A 21,286-nucleotide genomic window follows, 5' to 3' on the forward strand; every position below is an offset into this window, starting at 1 on the left:
TGCTATCACACATGGAATCCAAAATTGTCGAACTAATAAATAACCAAAAATGTTCCAATCATATTTTTTGGGTCTCTAAAGTCATTAATACCCTGTTTTTGACCAAAATACAGCCAATTTTTCCTGCTTTCTTTCTATCTCTCTATCGTTCTCTATCTCTTCTCTCTCTCTCTCTCTTTCTAAATCCCTCTCTTTGTCTCTTTTTTTTACCCTTATTTTTTTTTCTTTTATTCAGCCATGCAACCAAGGCACCCTGTGCTACTATATATATATAAATAATTATATAAACAGTGGTGATATATTTTTGAGCTTCCCCTCCCCCAAATGATGAAAGCTGCCTATGCCCCTATGCAGGGGTAACAACGTGATCGCTGATTACATTTGAATCTAAAATACAAATACTAATTGAAAAGAGATTTTGGATTGACAATTTTAAAAATAAGCAAAATTACAGAAAGAAAATACTATTACTTCATAAATTAAAGGGCCCTTTCGTGCTAGTAGTTCATCTTTAAAACTAGGCCTCTATGCCTGGAAGAATGTTTTTTTTTTAAATAAAATTGAAAAGGCTTTTTTTTTTTCAGAACTCATGTTATTTTAGTAGAAAGTATTTATACATACTTATTTGGTAGAGAGAAAGAGAAAAAAAGAAATTCTGGAATTTTCAGAAAAGAAAAAAACATAAATTCTAAACGAGAAAAAAAAATTATACATGACATATAATTTAACAATATTTTTTATCATTTATATAATAATATTTTATAGATACTTGAAAAAAAAAAAAAAAAAAAAAAAAAGAGGAAGGAAAATGAAATAATAATCATGCGTTTGTTCAATATACCTAAGTGATCGATTCCTTCACTTATTTAAAAATAAAAAAGGTCTTTAGAACCCACATTTAGGAACCAATATGTATGCTATCTATCTATCTAGCTACATATTTGGAAAAAAAATAATATGTATTATAACCATACATATATATCTGTATAGTATAAATATCAAATATTTTATATGGAACGAAATGGATGTACATACAAAATGCTTTCTTTCTTCTTCCTTCACTCTTTTTCTATATATATATATACATGGTTTATCTCTATTGCCACTTAGATACTTGAAACAATTTTAAGATCCAAAAACATCGACTAAACATATACATGTTTATTAGACAGTATCGAAATGCCAAAAATAGGGAATTTGTTATTCCAGGATATATTTTATTTTGCATTTTATTCCTCTAAACAAGTAAAGAACCATCAAACGTTAAAAAAAGGTCCTTCGTGGACGCATTATTGATTTGAAAATCTATAAAATGTGGAAAAAAATGTGTTTTTTTTTTTCTCTTTTTGTTTTTTGTCATGCCCCTAGTTAGTAGTGTTCTGAGGGCTGAGCTCGAATGAGCTAGCTCTTTTTAAAAAAAGAACCCCACAGTGTCTAACAGTTGATAAATATTACACTCCTGAGAAGGAAGGCTCATCGGTAGCTTTTTGGGTAAGTTCAACTTTTGTGTCACGCAACCCTTTCCAAAAAAACATATATATATAAAAAAGGCCCAAAATTAGTTGGTAGTAATAAGTCAATTCTTCCCAACTTTGGAAATATTATTCAATAATTGTGTGAAATAATTCATAACTTAACAGGAGATCATTCTAATTCAACCAATCAACATTAAAAATATAAATATCGACAGCTGACAACAAAATAAATTCTATATTTTTGTGTTAGCCGTGATATACATACATTGGGCTAAATTGATTGACCTATTAATATATATACATTACTTTAAGGACTTTAATGGGAAGAGTAGAGTTGTGATCCAGGTATGTACATACATGACCATCTTTTTTTATTATTAATGGCTTTTTAATGATCAGGAAATGAGATTCGTATAAAAAGGTTCAACATACTGTAACTGTACAATAATGTACATAAGATAAATTTAATTACTACCAACTGATTTTGATCTCTCATTTTTTTTTTACGAGAGTGTTTTTGTTTCCACATATTTAATTTCATTTTCTGGATGTGAAGTTGTATGTATGTATTGTATATAAATGTAGCATATCTGACTTTTCTTCCTTCCATCTTAAGGAAGAAAGCCAATGGATTCTTCATGAAGAAATAATCCCCTTTTGAGAGATTCATGAATGATAATGCACAACTTTTTTCATTCTAGAAGAAAAAGCACAAATTTATTTTATGCATATAAGAGTAAAAATCCTCTCTCTTCATCATCAGTTTAAAAAAAAAAATAGTTTAATGAATGAAATTTCAAGAAGATTTTGAAGTGGATAAAATTGGAATAGGGATAGGAAAGAGAGCGAAAAAAATAAAAACAAATAAGATGCAAAACAACGGTTCCTTATGTCATTAAAGAAAGTTACTCTTTATCATTAATATAATCATCATCTTTTTAATAGCTTATTGTTAATATATAAACAATATATATTAGTACTATTATTACTAATATATATTTATTCGATACTGTATTATAAAGTATAATTAATATTTAAATAAAAGCGTAGGCCATACATTTTTATTCGTATATGATAGCCAAAATTCCCTTAAAGAAATCACAAAATGGCCAATATATATATCGTGTAAAAGTTGCGATTTCTTCGTCTTAAAATAAATTATTTAATTACAACTTTGCCATTCTACTTATTATGGATACTGTCATTTGATTTCGAGCTATTAAAATTACATGGTTATTATGAATTTATAACTGATATACCTGTGGGCATTTGAACTTTATACTGTGCCAGAGAATACTTATATTTTAGTAATTTATATTAAAATAGCCAAAAGTTACGGCATTAATAAATCTATAATCCATAAAGTATTGCATTATTATGTATTATCCCATGTATTGTAAATCCTTCATTAAAATATTGTCATCTCATTTTTTGGTTGCAACTTTTACATAAACTACAATTGCAAACGAAGTATAAGTATTTTTTAACTTATTAGTTCGTTTATTTATCAAAAATATTATATATTATGAAATAGTGTTGACGTCATAGAGATAAAATACATAGAGTCATGATGTGAAAAAGTAGTTGACATCCGTAAAAAAGAAGACATAGTGGAGCAAAACTTTCCTATTGAATTAGTTCGATAGGTTAAAAATATAGACGGTGCTTCAAATATTTTTATTTTTTTAAATGCTTATTGGCATAATAAAAATAACGTATTAACATGATTATATGAATTTAGAGATCTCATTAGGTTAAATGAGAATTTTTTAACAGATTATTTTATAAAGTATGTTAAATTTTATTCCAATTTTAAAGTTTAAATATAGTCTTATTTGCACGTTCAAATATTAACGATGGACTTATAATTCAATCCAAGATTCGATTGATTTTTAAACTGAATAAGGTTCGTAAGTATGCTCCGAACTTTGGTTAACTGAAATCTCTACCTCACTTTCCCAAGTTATATAATTTTATGCCTGTTTAACATTTAGAAATATATTTAATTAGTGTAAATTTTAGGTTTGATTCAGGAGATGAATCACAGACATAATCATTAATAAATTAAAAAGTCTTATTATTTTCCCGAGATTTTTTATAACGGCTATACTAATACTACAAAATACTTGGAGCTCAATTACAGCGGGAAATACTATGTTTTCGATCGTTTTGGTCAACTATATTTTTTCTCTCGTTTGTTGATGCGACGTCAAAGAATTTCTCTTTCTAATTGCTCAGTATCATCACTACTAATCTCTATATATGATGTATCGAGTGAGACTAGGAAATCGACAGCTAACAACAAAATACACAAAATGTTTGTCTGTTAAAAAAATTGTTTTTTAAGAATTAAAAAAGTATGATAACGCATGCAAAATAATAAAAACCCTGTATAGATTGCGAATTAGAAAAGAGCACTCTAGCTTTCTGTGATATATTTTTTACACTTCTATTCATCCATAGCATATTATGTTAATTAATGAAACTCTAATAATCCGTCTGGATAGGACATTAATTAATTGTTTTGCTTTTTTATAAGCACAACAATAATGAGATCTTCCATATTAAGCAACTCTCATACAAAGCAATAATGTATGTGTTAGAATGCACCATCCATTTTTATTATTCATTGCGAAAAAGATTAAAATAATGCATCATGTATGCAAAAAAAAACAGACGTAAATAATAATATATAGATGATATTCACTTAAATCCTTCATGTTTTCCAGCTGATGTCCCTTTCCCACTCTCGAAAATGGATCAAAAATAAATTATATGTAGACTTTAAATCAAATAAATGTCTTTCTTTTTAGTTACTGCGAAGCTCCTGCCTCTGTTGCTCCATACATTTGGCCTGACGACATCACAAAATGGCCCATATGTCGAAAGAAAACAGAGCTGGAAAATTTGGATCAAAGTGGTCATGCTGCCGAGCACATGATTTGCGAAATCATTGGACATCCTTGCTGTATAGGGATCCGGGGTAACTGCCAAATTACGACAAGAGAGTATTGTAGATTCGTCTCTGGTACCTTCCACGAAGAGGCCGCTCTATGCTCACAAGTATGATGATTTATATATTATAGGCTGATCGGCTATCCTCTTTTGTATGAACTCATCCTCTTTTTACATTCTGTTTGAGAACTATTTTTTTATAAATTTATGAAATTTCCAGTCTTATGAAAGGAAAAAATAGTCAATTTTTAAAATCGACTTAAAAAGAAAGTAAATTTAAATGAAATATAAACAATATTCGTAGGCAAAAAAAAAAAATAATAATAAAAATATCTTATTCGTTAAATTTCTTAATTCAAAAAATATAAGCCCAATTTCTCCCTCCCCTAAAACCGACGTCAATTGGGCTAAATTTTCTCTTTTTGGAAAATCAAGACAGGGTCACACCCTCAGGGCTGTTGCAAAAAAAATTATTTGAAGATAGAGGTTTTAATTTTTTTCTTTTATTATATACAATAAATAATTAGAGTAAAATAGGGCCCGATCATATTGTGTTGACATTTTTAAAATGCTAAAAATTTTAGCAAATATGTGTCCTCTTCACACTTTTTAATTACAAATTTAATCTTAAAATTTATTTTTGAAAAACATTTAAACTTTAAAATAAAAATAAAATATTTTTATTTTTTTTTATTTTTATCTAATGACCAGGAATGCAAATTTTGTGTCTTACTCTTTTTAAAAAGTATACAAGTCATAACAGATGCATTTATTCATTAATCTAATTATGAGTACTCTGTGTATTAAGCATTCCATGACCATATTATACTAGAAACTCGTTAACGAAGGCTCAAGGGCGCACGCTACAAACGGGGTGGAAGAACTGAGAAATTACATCAATGACATAACATAAGTTTATAAGGTCATTTGTCATATTTTTATGAAATAAACAATCATTTATTGGATTCAAATAGTCAAATGTATATTTATACCTAAGAAAAGCCCTGCTACTGGAATTAAATAATTTTTTAAAAACTTGTGATTTATGGATTTCATAGGGCTGATTTTTTTTATATGTATATGTTTGACAATTTAAATTTAATAAATATTTTTTCCCCCATAAAAATATGATATACTTGTAGCGGATTTACAGTTTTCTAGTATTATATGCTTTGACTACAAATTTGAAAAATAATTTAGTTTCTTTTTCCTCCGTTTTTCTGATTACATCATATAAAATATCAGAACAAATATCAAAATTTCTCAGAAGTTTCTACGATACCGATACAATGCAGATTTTGAATATTTTACCCGATATATTGCTTTTCCGATTTCGATCCGATATATCCATTTATCCATTTTGACTCCGCAGTCAAATTTGTCTTACTCAAACATTCAAACATTCTTACTCAAACATTCCCTCCTTGGTAATATTCCTGGTCACCCTAACATATCATATTATGAATCATGCTCTTACAATACTTCTTTATTAGGTATCTTGCCTCGATGATGTCTGTGGATTGCTTCCCTTCCGTCGTCGTGACGTTCCAGATCAGTTCTATCGTGCATGGACTCCATTATTTCTTCATGCAGGGTAAGGAAGAGTTTTTTTCCCTATAACTAGGTATGACCTTTTGACTCTTTGGATAGTAAAAGAGTGCTCTAAATAATGTAATGAATCCCATTGAATTAGAGAAATAGAAGGTATACCTACATACGGATGTAGTACTATTATCAATCTCTCATCTTTTTTTTAATGACGATAGTAAATTGAGATCATAATCATGTTTGCAATTTTTGTAATTAATACTTTAATCAAATTAAGAAGAAAAAAAAGCATTCTCTTCATGTATGTGCATACACAGATCGCTTTTATTCAGAAACATACTTGCATCTGTTGACTCCCTCAGTAACAAAAAATAATAATAAACTATTTGTTATTCATATGAAATTTGATTAAAATTATTTATATATAAATTGAATGTTTATTTTTTTCATTATAGTTAATGGATTGGTTTTTCTTTGGGGGAGGGATTGTAATCTTATTCAATATCTTTTTTGATTATTTAATTTATACAATCTTAAGAAAGTAGCTGTTAGTATGTAGCTCTATGTAACGTTTGGGTTGAAAAGTCCCCGGCTTAACAAAGAAACCACGTCTTTTTTTGTTCAAAATTGGGTTTTTCTGAATGATTATTATTATTGTTTGCATATTTGCTTTATGGAGCTGAGTTTCCATAACACTTTTCAAGCCATTGCTTAGTTTGAATGGTATTTTTTCATCCATTGTTTTAGAAATAACAAAAATGGGCCCTTGTTTTCTATGATTCCGGCGTCACTGCTGCACAGTGTCTTAAAATAAAAAAAACAGCAAAATTCAATTATTGTCTTGAATATATTTGATACAATTCATAAAACAGGTGTGGCTTTTTTGGGCCTCAAAGTACTTATTGGTTTTGACTAAAGAGACACTAAAGAATGAGGCGACTGTAAAGTGAAAAAAATAAAGCATGTCTCTCAATTATGTTCATCTATTTACGTAACTAGGGATATAACTTTTGCAAAGTACGAGGAAAATAAAAATACATTTTTATCTACAAAAATCCCATCTCTAATAATGAAGTGAGACAAAAGATGGTCCTCACATATGCTACCATATGGACTACATTTCCTAATGACTCTGAACATCTTCAAACTCAAAAAAGTAAATATACTTCTCAAAATGAGGAGGATTTGCTCATAAAATAACCATGGTGGTATGTAGTGTTGTGGAAATCTACTTTGGTATTGCTTTCCCCCTAGATTTAATGATCTTATTTCAAATACAATTCACATCATAATGGGAGTGTTGTTCAAATTTGGAAAGATTCCTCACATCAGCTGACAGATTGTGGGTAATGACATCCTTTCCAAAAAAAATAACACAATCAATATTTTGCGTAGAAACCAAACCAACAAAAAGATCTGAAACTTGACTTAGGCATTAGGCAGACTAATTACAACGTCAAAAAGACCAATAATGACGGTATTGGCATCGAAACGAGCTTCAACAAGATGGTGCACCGCACACACAATCAAGGTTACACAGTCTTTTTTGGAGAGCAACATTAAATTCTGGCTCAAAACAATGTGGCAACCATACTTGCCAGATACCAAACCCCTTGACTTCTTCTTCTTACCGTATGTTGAAAGTAGGACCTGTAGGACAAGGTAACTGAATCTCGAGCTCTCAATACTTCTGTTGATGAGCATGGAAACTCCATGTGCCTCCATTATATTACTACAAACTGGAAGAGCCATATCAAGACCAAAATCAAAGTCGATGAAGACTACATTAAAGATTAGATATGGAAACACATGTTCCAACATCTTATGTAGAGTCTCTAAGTATCTTGACCTTGACGTCTAAATATTTAATGCCCTCTTAATGTTACCATATTTAATCTTTGTGCCAAGTTTTATCAAAATTGATCTTTAAGTTATGCCGTAATCCTGGTGACTAACAAACAAACGAACAGGGGCAAAAATATAACCTCTGTTCAACTTATTTAGCAGAGGTAACAAAAAGGAAGATCAAGCACACGCATCAACCATGCTTTCTTTTCTATTTTATAAAGGTAGTTTTTTTTATTATTACAAACTACTCAAATCTGGTAATGGAAAATCAGGGGCCTTGAATGCTTTTTAATTTAATTTTTATTTTATACATAATTGATCTATTTAATCTTTCTTTCAGAATGCTACATTTGGCTTTGACGATTGCCCTTCAATATTGGCTAATGAGGGACTTGGAGAAAATGGCTGGTGCAACCCGAATATCTATTATTTATATTGGATCTGGAATGGTGGGAAATATAGCTTCGGCCATATTCGTTCCCTACAGAGCAGAAGTAATTCATTCTTAATTTAGGAGTTTGTATGTATAATAATTACTGCATATATTCTAGGTGGGTCCAGCAGGTGCTCACTTTGGCCTCCTAGCCATGTCAATAGTGGAAATAATATACGAATGGCAAACACTCAAATATCCAGAAATGGCGATTCTGAAACTCGTAGGAATAACTTCAGTGTTCTTTTTAGCGGGTCTTCTACCCTGGATTGACAACTACGCTCATCTCTTCGGTTTTATAGCGGGTTTCCTTCTTTCATACGCTCTTTTACCCTATGTTTCCTTCCTTGGGAACTATTCCAGACGAAGAAAAATATTTCTAATATGGATGACTCTTGCTACAGCTTTGGTTTTATTCCTCGGATTAGTTCTTATTTTCTACGTCTCCCCTATCACGGATTGTGAAATATGTAGATATTTTAATTGTATACCCATAACCAAGGATTTTTGTGCAGATCAAAATATCGACGTGCGAGACTCAGTGTAAAAATCTTTTCAAAAAATCGAACAAAAAATAAGTTGAAAATCAAAAAGGAAAGAGAAAGTGTTAATTTCTTCTCATTCGTGATACAATAAATATGGAAAAAATAATAAATATATCATTTTTTTAAAAAATCGAAATCAAAAAAGACAAAAACATTGGTTCAAACATACAAATAATAATATTTAGAAAAATATACAAAACTAAAGATATTCATGATTAACTTACATTATTATTCTTTATATATGAATACATATTTATATTAGTTGACCTCAACATATAAAATTAATTTTGTTTTTCGATTTGACTACTCAATTGACAAAAAAAGCAAAAATGAAACATAGAAACCTTAAATAATTATATTGGTCTTACGATTCAAAATCTCTCGATTACATATTTTTTTCTAAATCAAGGCAAGCATTCAATGTTACATAATATGTTCATTCCGAAACCAATATTTGTTTAGAGATATTATTAATATGTCAAAAAAAGATATTTTGTGATTTCGTTTTATATCAATCATATTCAATTTCTACATACATATATACATGCGTCAAAATTATATATATATCACCCTTCAACCTACTCACCCACCCTAATTATTATTTATTTATTATTTAGACTTACTCCCATACAAATAAGTAATAGGGCTAGAGAATTGAAATTGAGCGCATTTTCTAGCGTAGAAGGATATTCATTGTATCATATCCTGAGTGTTTTTACTTATATGTATTAGTTTGTAAACAACGCGGCAAAGAAAGGCGCCGTCTGGGTTAAATCTAGCCAAGAAACTTTTAGTTGGGCAATACTGATAGGAGGAGCAAATCAAAACAAAGCAGAAACCAAACATCTTGAATTCTAAGTCAAACGTTTTGATAAGTGACTTAAAGAACTATTACATTTAGTATCATTGTATGAATTTATATAATAAATATAATCTTAATATGTTTTTCAGCGTGTTTTATATAGTATTCGAATTCATCTCAAAATCAATTAACGATGGTATTTGTGTTGCGACCCCAATTAGGAGTCGAGGCCCACAGATTGGGAACTACTATCATGTAGAAGGATATAGAATGAGGTGACAAGTCGGGAAATATCCTTAAATAAATTTCAGCTCTTCAAAAAAATGGGGTGTAGCATCAGCTGCAAGGAGAGGCTCAGCTGTTGATTTTTATACTATTCCACTTACTGAATTTTGTTGCATAAGCACAATAAAGAGCAAATAAAGTGATGATATAAATATCAATTATTTACAAATTGCTACTAAATATTAAACATGATACAGATTAAAGTCATTTAGTTTATATATAAAAAAATAATTTGACCATGAAAAATTAGTCGTAAGGAAGGTCAAATAGTCCATACGGACAAAAAGAAGAGTTGGAAAAGAAAAGACAATCACAGCATTCACGAGTTAATCACCTCGAATAAGGAGTTAATTTTTGTTTCCTCCTTTTGCGATATTGTTTTGGGGAATTATATAATCATTTCAATTAACTCAGTTGATGTAAAAAAAAAACGACAACAACAGTGAGTAGCCTTAAAGTTGAATAATCCAAACTTGTTCTTCAAAACAAGGATATCCCTACCATTTCTATTTTTATAGGAGCTGTATATTCTAAAACACATCTTCCACACAATGCCAAACTCCCTTCAAAAATGTATTGTTGCTTCTATGGATAATACTATTTAACACGTCGTTACCTTTATTTTACCGCGTAAGCTTTCCTCCGAAAAGAAACAGGTGGAAAAGAGGGGTCCCAGAGGGGGATAATTATTAAATTTGTTCCACAAAGAATAACTTTTTGGCTAACAACGACAAAAATTAATTAATTTGGAGAGAGGCTCAAGCCCCTCATCCCATCCCCTGCGTAATTATCCCATTCTTCCCAAGTATTGTTCAATGATTGTTGCATTTGTTCACAGTTTAGAAGGCACTAATTATAATTCCACTGATCAACGTTCAGAACAAAAATTAGTGAAAATAAGAAATATCAACAGCTGACAAAAACACCCAGCGAAGTAACGCCGGTGGTTTAATATATTCATAATATGCTTGTAAATTCCATAAAGATAAAAAACTACAGTGAAGAAGAAGAAGTGAGTACGCCGTCGTAGTAGACCAAAACATTCAAAGTGTAATACTAATAAATATGTATTCAAATATTTTTATGTTCGATCCTCGCTGTATTTTACATTTGATTATGTTTTATTATGGAACTCTTTCGTTTTTATAGAAGTATAGGTTGATGATTCCATATAAGATCTGGGATGATTGATGTATGGTTTTGGTCATCTAACTTTCGGCTTCAAAATTTGTTCCTTGTTTTGCTCAGCGTAAGTACTCAATGTAATTTATTTCCATGGCAAATTCAAAATAGTATTTGGAGCGCAAGAAAAATAAATCAAAAAAGATTTCGAATCCTTTTTATGTTGCATCCCACAACAACATACACATGCCGGACAATATATATTTCTTAGTTTGCTCAATCCCTATTGTGCAATTGTATCCTTGCACGCTGAAAATGCGCTTATTTTTACTTCTCTAGACTAGACTAATAGTTCATTCTTATTTTTGGTCTGTGATTTTTTCAATACTATTATTATTCGTTTTCTTATTATGAGTGGTTCTTTTAATTTCTTTTTTTAAATCATTAACTAAAAAAGTGAAAAAAAAACCCCAAGAAAATACATGCAATACGCTTTTCGTTTTGGTATATATATGTATATACAGCATACATGAACAATAATTTTCTTTTGTATCATTATAATTAATTAATTATCATTAGTCCAAATTATTATTATTATTGTTACTATAATTTTTGTTTTCTGTCTCCAAAATTTATAAGTTAATGTTTTGTGTGAATAATAAAAGAACTATTTAAAAATAACAATTACATACTAGAATGGTAGTCAGTAGAGTACCAAACCTCCGCCTAAATCAAATTGAGGAGTAATACATTTCAATTTGTTCCAAATTTATAGTCCATTATGTATTTTTAATTAACGTTTTGTGTTATCTTTAAATTTAATTTCCGCTTACTGTGATCATATATAGTCTTCGTATGAAGTTTGACCAAAAACGATCCGTAATTTCCCTGTAATCTTGGTGACTAACAAACAAAGACAAAAACATAAACTCTGTTCCAATTTGTTTGCAGAAGTAATAGTAGTTACGATAGTTATAGTTATTATATAGATTATAGGGACTGTTTGATGTAGAAGAATAGCCACTAGGCCCCCCTTTATCCAATCAAAACCTGACAGGATGATCAAATTTTAAACACTAACTTGAAGTCCAATTGCTTTTAAAAGATTTAATGCCGATATGGCATTCAATTCTTGTGATGGATTTCTTTGAGTTTGGATTTTTTCGACTTTATATTGTCGAATGTCGTAATTATCGCTTAAATGCTATTGAGTTTTGCAACTCAATACTAGCACCATTTAACTGAAGAAAAGGTCCCATTGCCGTGATAAAGTTGCATGATTTTCAAACTTTCTTAAATAATTTATACTTCTTATTTCATTTAAAGGTAGTGTTTTTAGAAATGACAAAGCCTTTTTTAAGATTTCATCAGCTTTTATAAGACAATTGGACTAATTTCCATTTTTAATGTACTTAAATTTTTTAATTTTCCGCCGAATTTGGCAGACCTTTTACTTTTTGTACCCTTAAAATATTCTTTGCTAGAGGAGGGGATAGCACCCCGTGGCATCCCTGCCACTAGGTAAAACCATTTTTGACCAGATTTTTTGTTCATAAATTAATTGATATTTTTTAATTAATCACAATTAACAAAATTACTTTTTCAAAACCAGAGGTCGGTATTCTGCTACTAATTTCCGCTAATCACTAATCTTCAAAATTCGCAAACTAACCAAAAATTAACGGATTAACTAAATGATAAATTAGCAAATTAATTATTATTATAATACCAAAATTATAAGAACACTAATCGTTAACCTGATTTTTTTACCTTTTTTAACTCGACAGACAATCTAGTCTGCTAGCCCGTGGTTAGTAAAAAATTAATTGGTCTAGAGAAGGATCCCCTGTATCTAGTCCGTTTACCCGTTTTACGTAATGATTACCTTAAATACTGCATACACACAGGCAATTTTTAATTGATAAAATATTATTCTATTTGTTACAGACCGGTATTAAAATTCGAAGTTTAGGACGTATAGTAAATTGATATTTATTAAATTATATATTAATTATGTTTTAATATATGTTCCTTCTTTCAAACTGGTTTGCAATAAAACAACTTAGTAGGATTACAAATGAACACTATGACATAAAATAGTAGACATTATCTAAGTTTACTGTATTAATGATTCATTAATACAGTAAACTTACTTAATGTCTACTATTATTCATTAATAATGAATAATACCATATTCTATAAAAGCGTAGCTATACCTTTGTCAATAGTCTTTCCCACCATCCTTTTTACTTAGTTGAAGTTACTGTTGTGTATGTAAAATGTATATGGTACCCCTGAGGTGGAAAGATTAATAAAGAATCTAGTCAGTGCTCATCTAACTTTAAGAGACTAAACATGGTGTCAACTTTTTAATTTAATAAAAGAAAGACAATCACAAAGTATGATGGAAGAAAGTATGTATACGTTAGCTCTAAGGGGCGGCCTCACTCTATCCTTGCCTCCACCTCCTCCAATAAAGCTGGGGAAGGAAATTGCCTATAAGTGGGATCAATTTAAAATCAAGTCGGAGATATAATTATATTGCTTCCAGGGCTTAACGGTGAAGGCGTAATCTTTCTTTCGGTAGTGGGAAGCGAGGCATTGGAAATTTATCAAACCTTAGATCTACAAGGAGATCAGAAGTTTAATTATGATGCTATTATGACGAAATTTGAAGAATATTGTAGCCATAAAAGGAACGTTTTATTCGATTCCTATTTGTTTTGATCAGCAGAGAAGGGGAACATGAAGAATTGAGCGATTTTTGGCGATGGTGTGGATTTGATAAAGAGTATAAGCTCGACGAATGTCCAGCTTAATGATTAAAAGCAGTGTGACGGAACTGCGAAGGAGTAGGACACTACGCAAGAGTTATTCCTTCGAAAAGTAAAATGAAAAAAGCTGTAAAAAAAGAACCGATGGTAGAATATTTTGAAGTGGAGGAAGAAATAGATAGTTTCGCCTTAGATTCACTCATTCTAAGTGAAAAAGAAGGGAGCGAATGTTATGTAAACATTTTAATTAATGGAAATCCATACGGGCCAAAGTTGATTCAGGGGCAAGTGTCACTATATTGCCAGAAGAATTTATTAGAAAGTTAAAAATTGAGAAATTAGAAAAAGCAAGATGTGGTAGAGGGCCGGATAATACAATCATTCCCTTGCAAGGTCAAGGAAGAGCGTCATTTCAAATTAGGGGGAAAAAAGTACGAGGGAATGTTATGTTTGGAACAGTGAGGAAACCACTTTTGGGGATGATAGAAATAAAGTCTTTAAGCCTCTTAAAGAAAGGAAATGCCGATTCTGTGGAGTTCCCATCTATGCCAGGAGAATATAAAATAGAATTAAAAGAAGATGTGGTTCCTTGGACGGAAACAACTTCAAGAAAAGTACCTATACCATTTATATTGTAAAGTTGAACAGGAAATAAAGAAATTGGAACTGTCTGAGATTGTTGTTAAAGAGTTTGAACCAACGGAATGGTGTTCTCCAATGTTGGTATTCAAAAAGGCTGAAGCGGTTAGACTCTGTGTCGACTATCAGAAATTAAATAAATACATCTGAGTTCCCAAATTTCCTATATCGTACTGTCAGAGTACAATTACTCGTATAAAAGGGAAAATATCCCCCAAGTTAGACGCTGTTATGGGGTTCCATCATATAAAATTAGATCTTCAAAGCAGTAAAATGGCAACCTTCATCACACCATTTGGGAGATATAGATTTAAGCGTTTCGCTTTCGGTATCTCCAGTGGTCCAGAGGTATTCCAAGCCCGATTAACGCAGATGTTACATTCCGTCAAGGGTGTACACGTTCATATAGATGACATTCTCATAACAAGTGAGACAGACCATGAACATGACGAGCGTTTGGGGAAGGTCATTGATATTATGGGGGAAAAAATATTAAGTTAAATAAGGAAAAGTGGGGAGAAAAACAACAGAAATGTTTCGATGAAGTTCAAGAGGAAATTTCTAATAGAAAGAACCTTCTGAGTTATCATAAAGTCACACAAGATCAATGTTGATGCTTCATCAAAAGGGATAGGAGGAGTTTTAACTCAAAGGGAAGAAGGAACATGGAGACCTATTGCATACGCAAGTAGAGTGTTAACTAAAGCTGAAAGAAACTATGCTCCCATCGAAAAAGAGACTATGGCAGTTGTTTGGGCTTATGATTACTTCGCTGAGTATGTACTGGGGATAATATTTGAGATAGAAACTGACCATAAACCATTGGAGAATTTATTGGGAAAGCCTTCTTTGGTAGACTTGCCATTGAGAATACGGTTATTTAAGCTCAAGCTCCAAAGGATTTTCGATCAAGTACATTCCAGGAAACATCCAACACACAGTAGATTTCCTCACCCGGAGCACATCTGAGAAAAAAAATGGAGCTTGAAATAAATGAAGAATTTGGCCTAGGAGGAGAGATTTGTACAATAACCGAAATGATTAATAATGATGTACCTGCTTCAAATAAAAGATTAAGACAGATTGAAGATTGCACTAGGAAGGATCCTATAATTGCCGAACTTATAAATTACGTTTACAAGGGTTGGCCAAAGTATATAACAGATCTAGAAAATATGTTGCACCCATACTATCGTTTCCAGGAGGATATATATATATATATCTGGAAAGGCCTCGTCATGTGTAAAGAAAGAATAATAATCCTTGTAGAATTAAGACGTGGAATTATCGTTAAATTACACGACGGACATTTAGGAATTGTTAAAACGAAAATGAGGGCAAATTCAACTGTATTTTGGCCTGGGATTGGAAGTCAAATTGAACAACTAATAGACTCATGTTCAAAATGCTCAGAATATGGAATGACGAAGAAATGGCCTCTAATTAGGAGCAAGTGGCCTTTGGGACCTTGGAAGGTGGTTGCAACCAATCTATTTACGTACGATCAAAAGTATTATGTTATATTAGTAGACTACTATAGCAGATTTATTGAAGTTACGGAGTTATCGAATCAAGGAGCAAGTGCAGTGATTAAGGAATTAAAAGAGGTATTTGTAAAACATGGAGTAGCCGAGGTACTGGTTTCTGACAGCACATGTTACTCTAGTCAAGAGTTCTCTAGATTTACTAAAGAGTGGGGATTTGAGCAACGTTTCTCAGCTCCAAAACAACCACACCAAAATGGACTAGCAGAAAGGGGTGTACAAACGGTAAAAAACTTCCTTCAGAAAAATGGGGAAATTGACAGAGCATTACTTGCATATAGGGCGGTACCCTTGCAAAATGGACAAACCCCAGCAAAGTTACTGTATAATAGGGAGGTGCGAACATTAGTCCATGTATGAAGGACCAAAGTGATGAGGATATTCGGAAATTAGAAGAACAACATCGATTTTACACATAATCATTATAACAAATACCATAGAATTTTGCAAGAAGGAAAAATTTAAATTTAGAAATTATATTATAGAATTGCGTTATAAGGTTAAATTATTATTTATACTTTTATATAGACAAAGTTATATATTTAATAAGTATTTGTAAACGGGATGTTGTGTATGTAAAATGTTTATGGTACCCCTGAAGCAGGAATATAAATAAAGAATCTAGTCAGTGCTCACCTAACTTTAAGAAACTCAACAGTTAAGACTATCAGTAGAAATAGGATGAGGATAGGGAAGTAACACATGACGTAGAGGCTGTGAGATGCAGGGTTACCAGATTCTTATTGTAAAATTCTGAAGTCTGTTTCAAAAATAGCGAGGGTAGAACGGAATTACAAATGTAGAGCTACGCTATGACATAAATATTATATTTTGCAAGTAAATTTATATTTTGTCTGATAATGATTTTACTTTTGTCGTCTCTGATTAAACAAAAAAAATAATAATTGTAAAAGTATATCCATTATTGCTGTGAGTACCTAATACTAAATTATTTTAATTAAACTAATTAAAAGATACCTCCTATTATTTGATTTAATTAAAATATCAAGGTTTTCTTCGGCATTCAATACAGTTGTTAAATCTTTTATTTTTTAAATTTATTGATGAAGATTCTCCAAGATTTTTTTTAAAACTTGTCCATTTTATTGAAGAAATGAATTATTTATCAACTTTAGAGCCCCAACTCGGCATCACTTCGGCTTATTGCAGATTCGTGACATCAGTATAAATGCTCTATAATCAAATTACAAACGCGTCCGCAGGATTATATTGATATGTTACGGGCAATGTGGAAATCGAGCATTTTGCAAAATGCCCAGGCAATCTATAAAATTTCCAATGGAATGGTCAATGGTAATTTTAATTTCATTTACATTGTCAGGTAAAATGATTGTGATAATTTGATTCATTATTAAACAAGTCGATGCAAGCAATTTGATCATTTCGTATTTTATTAAGATACGATTCCATTGCGAGCATTTTTGTTTTATATAGCCATTTATCCAGAAATTTAACTTAATAGGTTCTGAGTCCCATGAAAATAAATCATGCAGCAATGCGGCCCATTATATTAAAAGGCTAGACCTCCCTGATCTAGTATATTTTCATTGAAATTTATATTCTATTCAGACAATCAAACTATAGTATGATAAGAAATCGTTACAAGAGACTCCATTTTATTTTACAAAATATACCTCGGACATGGGAAGTGCAGGTGAACCACTGGTCCAAAAAGTGGATCATTACCCACTGCCACCCCTTCCCTGAGTATCAAGGAACCCTTTTTATATCCTATAATACATCTACCCCACGGGTTACACAAAAGACCACGGATTCGAGAAGTAGATCATTACCCACCACTTCCTTGAGCATCAAGGATCCCTTTCAATATCCTATGATACACCCCAGCCAACAGGTTGTGCAAGTGAATCCCTGGTAAAAAAGGGGGATCATTACCCACCGCCTCCTTCCCTGAGCATCAAGGACTCCTGTCAATATCCTGTATTACACCCTAACCCATGGGTTGTGCAAGTAAACCGCTGGTCGAAAAGGTGGGTCATTAGCCACCACTTAATTGAGCATCAAGAACCTTCGTTATTCGCTGCCATTTGAATGAATGTTGTAAAATGTCGGTATGAAAACAGCAACAATAAAAGATCTAATAAAAATTTACATTAGGATTGTTGATCCTATTTGATAATATTTGAACTACATGGTTTTATATTTCAAATCAATTTTATTAGTTTCTTCAAAATAGACATAAACAAAAACCTTATTTAAATATACTTTTCAACATCTTTTTGAACATACCTAAATTTTTTACCTAAATATTTTTACTTAATATATCTTAAAAATAAACACATTCAACAAATAAACTACTTTTGCAGCATGTTGTGCTATTGCAGATTTGTTCCTTTTTGGAGATAAACTTATTTGTTTTGAGTCAGTGCAATGGCACTACTGAAGGTCTGGTTCATTTCCATCCAACAGAATGGATGCAGTCAGTTTCAATGTAACTTCCTTTTCTCTGGGAATTCTTCCACACTGAGGAATGACTCCTTGTAAGGATAAAAATGCTTTCTTACATTGAGCTGTTTTAATGTTTTTCATATTCTATATTTCTACAAATCTCTGATAGATGCTACTCTGTGGTTATATCATTGAATAAATGTAAGCCATCAAGTCTGCCCTTAACCGGATGGGCATACATTACATGTTCACCCAATACCAGAGTCAAAGAGGTTTTTCTTGGTATACTGAACAAACCACTGTCCATCAGTTAACTTACTTATCTTGCGGTCACGTTGCCACACCATAAGAATGTGCTGAATGTCTCCATTAGCTCTCTCATATGATTCATGAGATTGTGAGCGATGGGGATTTTCATGCACAAGTTCACTTACACAACCCGTCGACCAATGTATATTATAGACTATTAAAGGGGTTCCTTTATGCTGTGGCGGTGGCTAATGAACCACATTATCAACCAGCGGTTACCTTGCACACCCCGTGGGCTGGGGAGTATTATATTATATTGAAAGGGGTCCTTGATGCTCACGGAAGCGGTGGCGGTGGGTAATGATCTACTTCTCGAATACGTGATTCTTTCGCATAACCCGTGGGTGAGATTTATTATAATCACAGGGGTTCTTGATGCTCAGCCGAGGGTAAAAATAAACCTTTTGGACCAGTCGTTTACTTGCACAACCCGTAAGCTGGGGTGTATGATAGGATATTAAAGGGTTCCTTGATACTCAGGATACTGGCGGCGATGGATTTTGATCCCCCTTTGGACAAGAGGTCAATTAGCGAACCCGTGGCTTGGGTTATATTATAATATATTCGTAGGGGTCCTTGATACTCAGGATAGTGGTGGCGATAGGTTTTTATCCACCTGCACAGCCTGTTTACCGAGATATATTTTACAAAATATAATGGAGTCTCTTGTGAAGATTTCTTATCATACTATAGTTAGATTGTCTGAATACAATATAAATTTCAATGAAAACGTAATAGATCAGGGATATTTAGCCTTTTAATATAATGGGTCACATTGCTGCTTGAAATGTTTTTATGGGCGGCAGAACCTATTAAGTTAAATTTCATGAAAAATTACAAGATTCTTTTAAACTGATATAATACCTATCATTTATCACCAATATAATATATAGTAAGACAGGGAACACTATTAGAGAATGAATTCTTATTAAAATAAACAAACATGACAGCGGTTCCAATGGAAGAAGTGCTAATGACCTAATTTTTCGTTATCAATTATAATATCATTAGACATGATGAATTATCCATATTGGATAGGACTCTTGCATAGACGGATAAGCATTTGCATAATACTTTATACAAGTAGCGATTTCCACTTCGTTATTATCCAGGATGTGTCATAAGAAGCGTTGGTTGGTGAATGAATCAAGATCGATCTAAGCATATGAAAAGCACATCTAGATTAATAATGTGTTGCTCCATTTATCCAATTGTTTGTGTGTATATGTATATGTTTCAACATTTAAAAAAAAAAACTATTATATTCATACTGTGGTAATCCAAAGTAAACATATCTATTTTATCACAAATTGATAGATGTAACTTTTATGATTATCTAAATCCTCTTTAGCGACTTTTTTGATTTTTTCCCATAGATATATATTTAATCTAAATTAGTTTAAAATTATGCATTTTTTAAACATCCGCCCATAAGCCGAAAATAACTACCGAAATCACTAATTTGAAAATATATATCTTATTCATAAAACGAACTTTGTAAGGGCCTTTGAAAAATTATTAATGTAGTTGAGATCACCCTTGGACTAATACCCACCATGATCATGTTTGTATTTCTCTGTAATTGAAAGGTAAAACTATAGTTAAATAGACAATACAGTTTCAAAAATGCCAAACTTTAAAATACAATAAATTAAGAGAAATATAAGGCACCTGAAATCTTTGAGGGGCGGAAACCTTCCCATAGCGTTGGGCCTAATCAAACGTAAACAAAATTAACCAAATTAGATAATTACATAAGTATCGAATAAAAATGTTAGAGTCGTTTCTGTCGTCATTAAATATGTATTTATATTTATTCAATAAATAAATTAATTGATCGAATTAAACATTGCAAAGGAATTTACATTAATATGGGTTTTACAAGTTAATGAAGTTCGAGACGGAGTCTCATTCTAAATTGAAATTATATATTATATTATATTATATTATATTATAGAGTTGTAATATTCATATTCTTTGATAAATATCACTAAAGACCATTATTATTTATTACAAACGTAGTTTCATATAAAAATGGCATTGTATCATACTAGAAAAATACACATACAAATTCGATCAAAGAGCCTATAAGTCACTTGTTATGGTTCTCATAACTTGGCTTGATACATTGGAAGTATGGATTCACAGTCCTAGATAAACAACTTCAAGAATTCTAGTCCTTTATGTAACTACGTAATGCAGCCAATTTTGTACTCTTTGGACAAGAAATAAGGTTTATGAAGAGACGACGACCATCGTTCTATTGTAATTTCAGATAGCGTCAACTATACTGAGGGTAGTTCCATTATATTTCAACAAATTTTCAAATAATTTTATATCCACTACGATGAAAATTTATTTTAACTATGTTGTTGCATAGAGTATCATTAAATATGATCAACTAGAAAAATAATTTTAAAATCAGAAAGATATGGCCCTTTTTAAAATCTTTACCACTAGGTGTAACTCAAATTGAAAAACTTAATCACTGATTTTAGAGGTCATACTTATGATAGAAGTATAATTTTGGTATAGAATTATATGTTTTTGGGGGTGAAGAGCTTGAATTTGATGTTA

General features: G+C 31.4%; 1 protein-coding gene across 4 annotated transcripts in view; it reads left to right on the forward strand.

Moving 5' to 3' along the window:
- Positions 1–11,691, forward strand: part of LOC121120381 (uncharacterized) — a 69,202-nt gene extending 57,511 nt beyond the window's left edge. For 2 of the 4 annotated variants that reach the window (XR_011780538.1, XR_011780540.1), the window contains exons 13-16: positions 4,289–4,538; positions 5,924–6,024; positions 8,167–8,320; positions 8,378–9,751. Coding sequence is in view for 2 of the 4 variants with exons in the window: in XM_040715248.2 (XP_040571182.1) it covers positions 4,289–4,538; positions 5,924–6,024; positions 8,167–8,320; positions 8,378–8,806 (934 nt within the window). In the remaining 2 variants the exon portion in view is untranslated. Of the gene's footprint in view, positions 1–4,288; positions 4,539–5,923; positions 6,025–8,166; positions 8,321–8,377 lie in introns of all 4 variants that reach the window. The other 2 variants (XM_040715248.2, XM_040715255.2) reach the window with 1 other exon arrangement.
- Positions 11,692–21,286: the final 9,595 nt, after the last annotated feature.

The sequence above is a fragment of the Lepeophtheirus salmonis genome, chromosome 1 (genome assembly GCF_016086655.4).
Source record: "Lepeophtheirus salmonis chromosome 1, UVic_Lsal_1.4, whole genome shotgun sequence".
NCBI classification, from domain to species: Eukaryota; Metazoa; Arthropoda; class Copepoda; order Siphonostomatoida; family Caligidae; genus Lepeophtheirus; species Lepeophtheirus salmonis.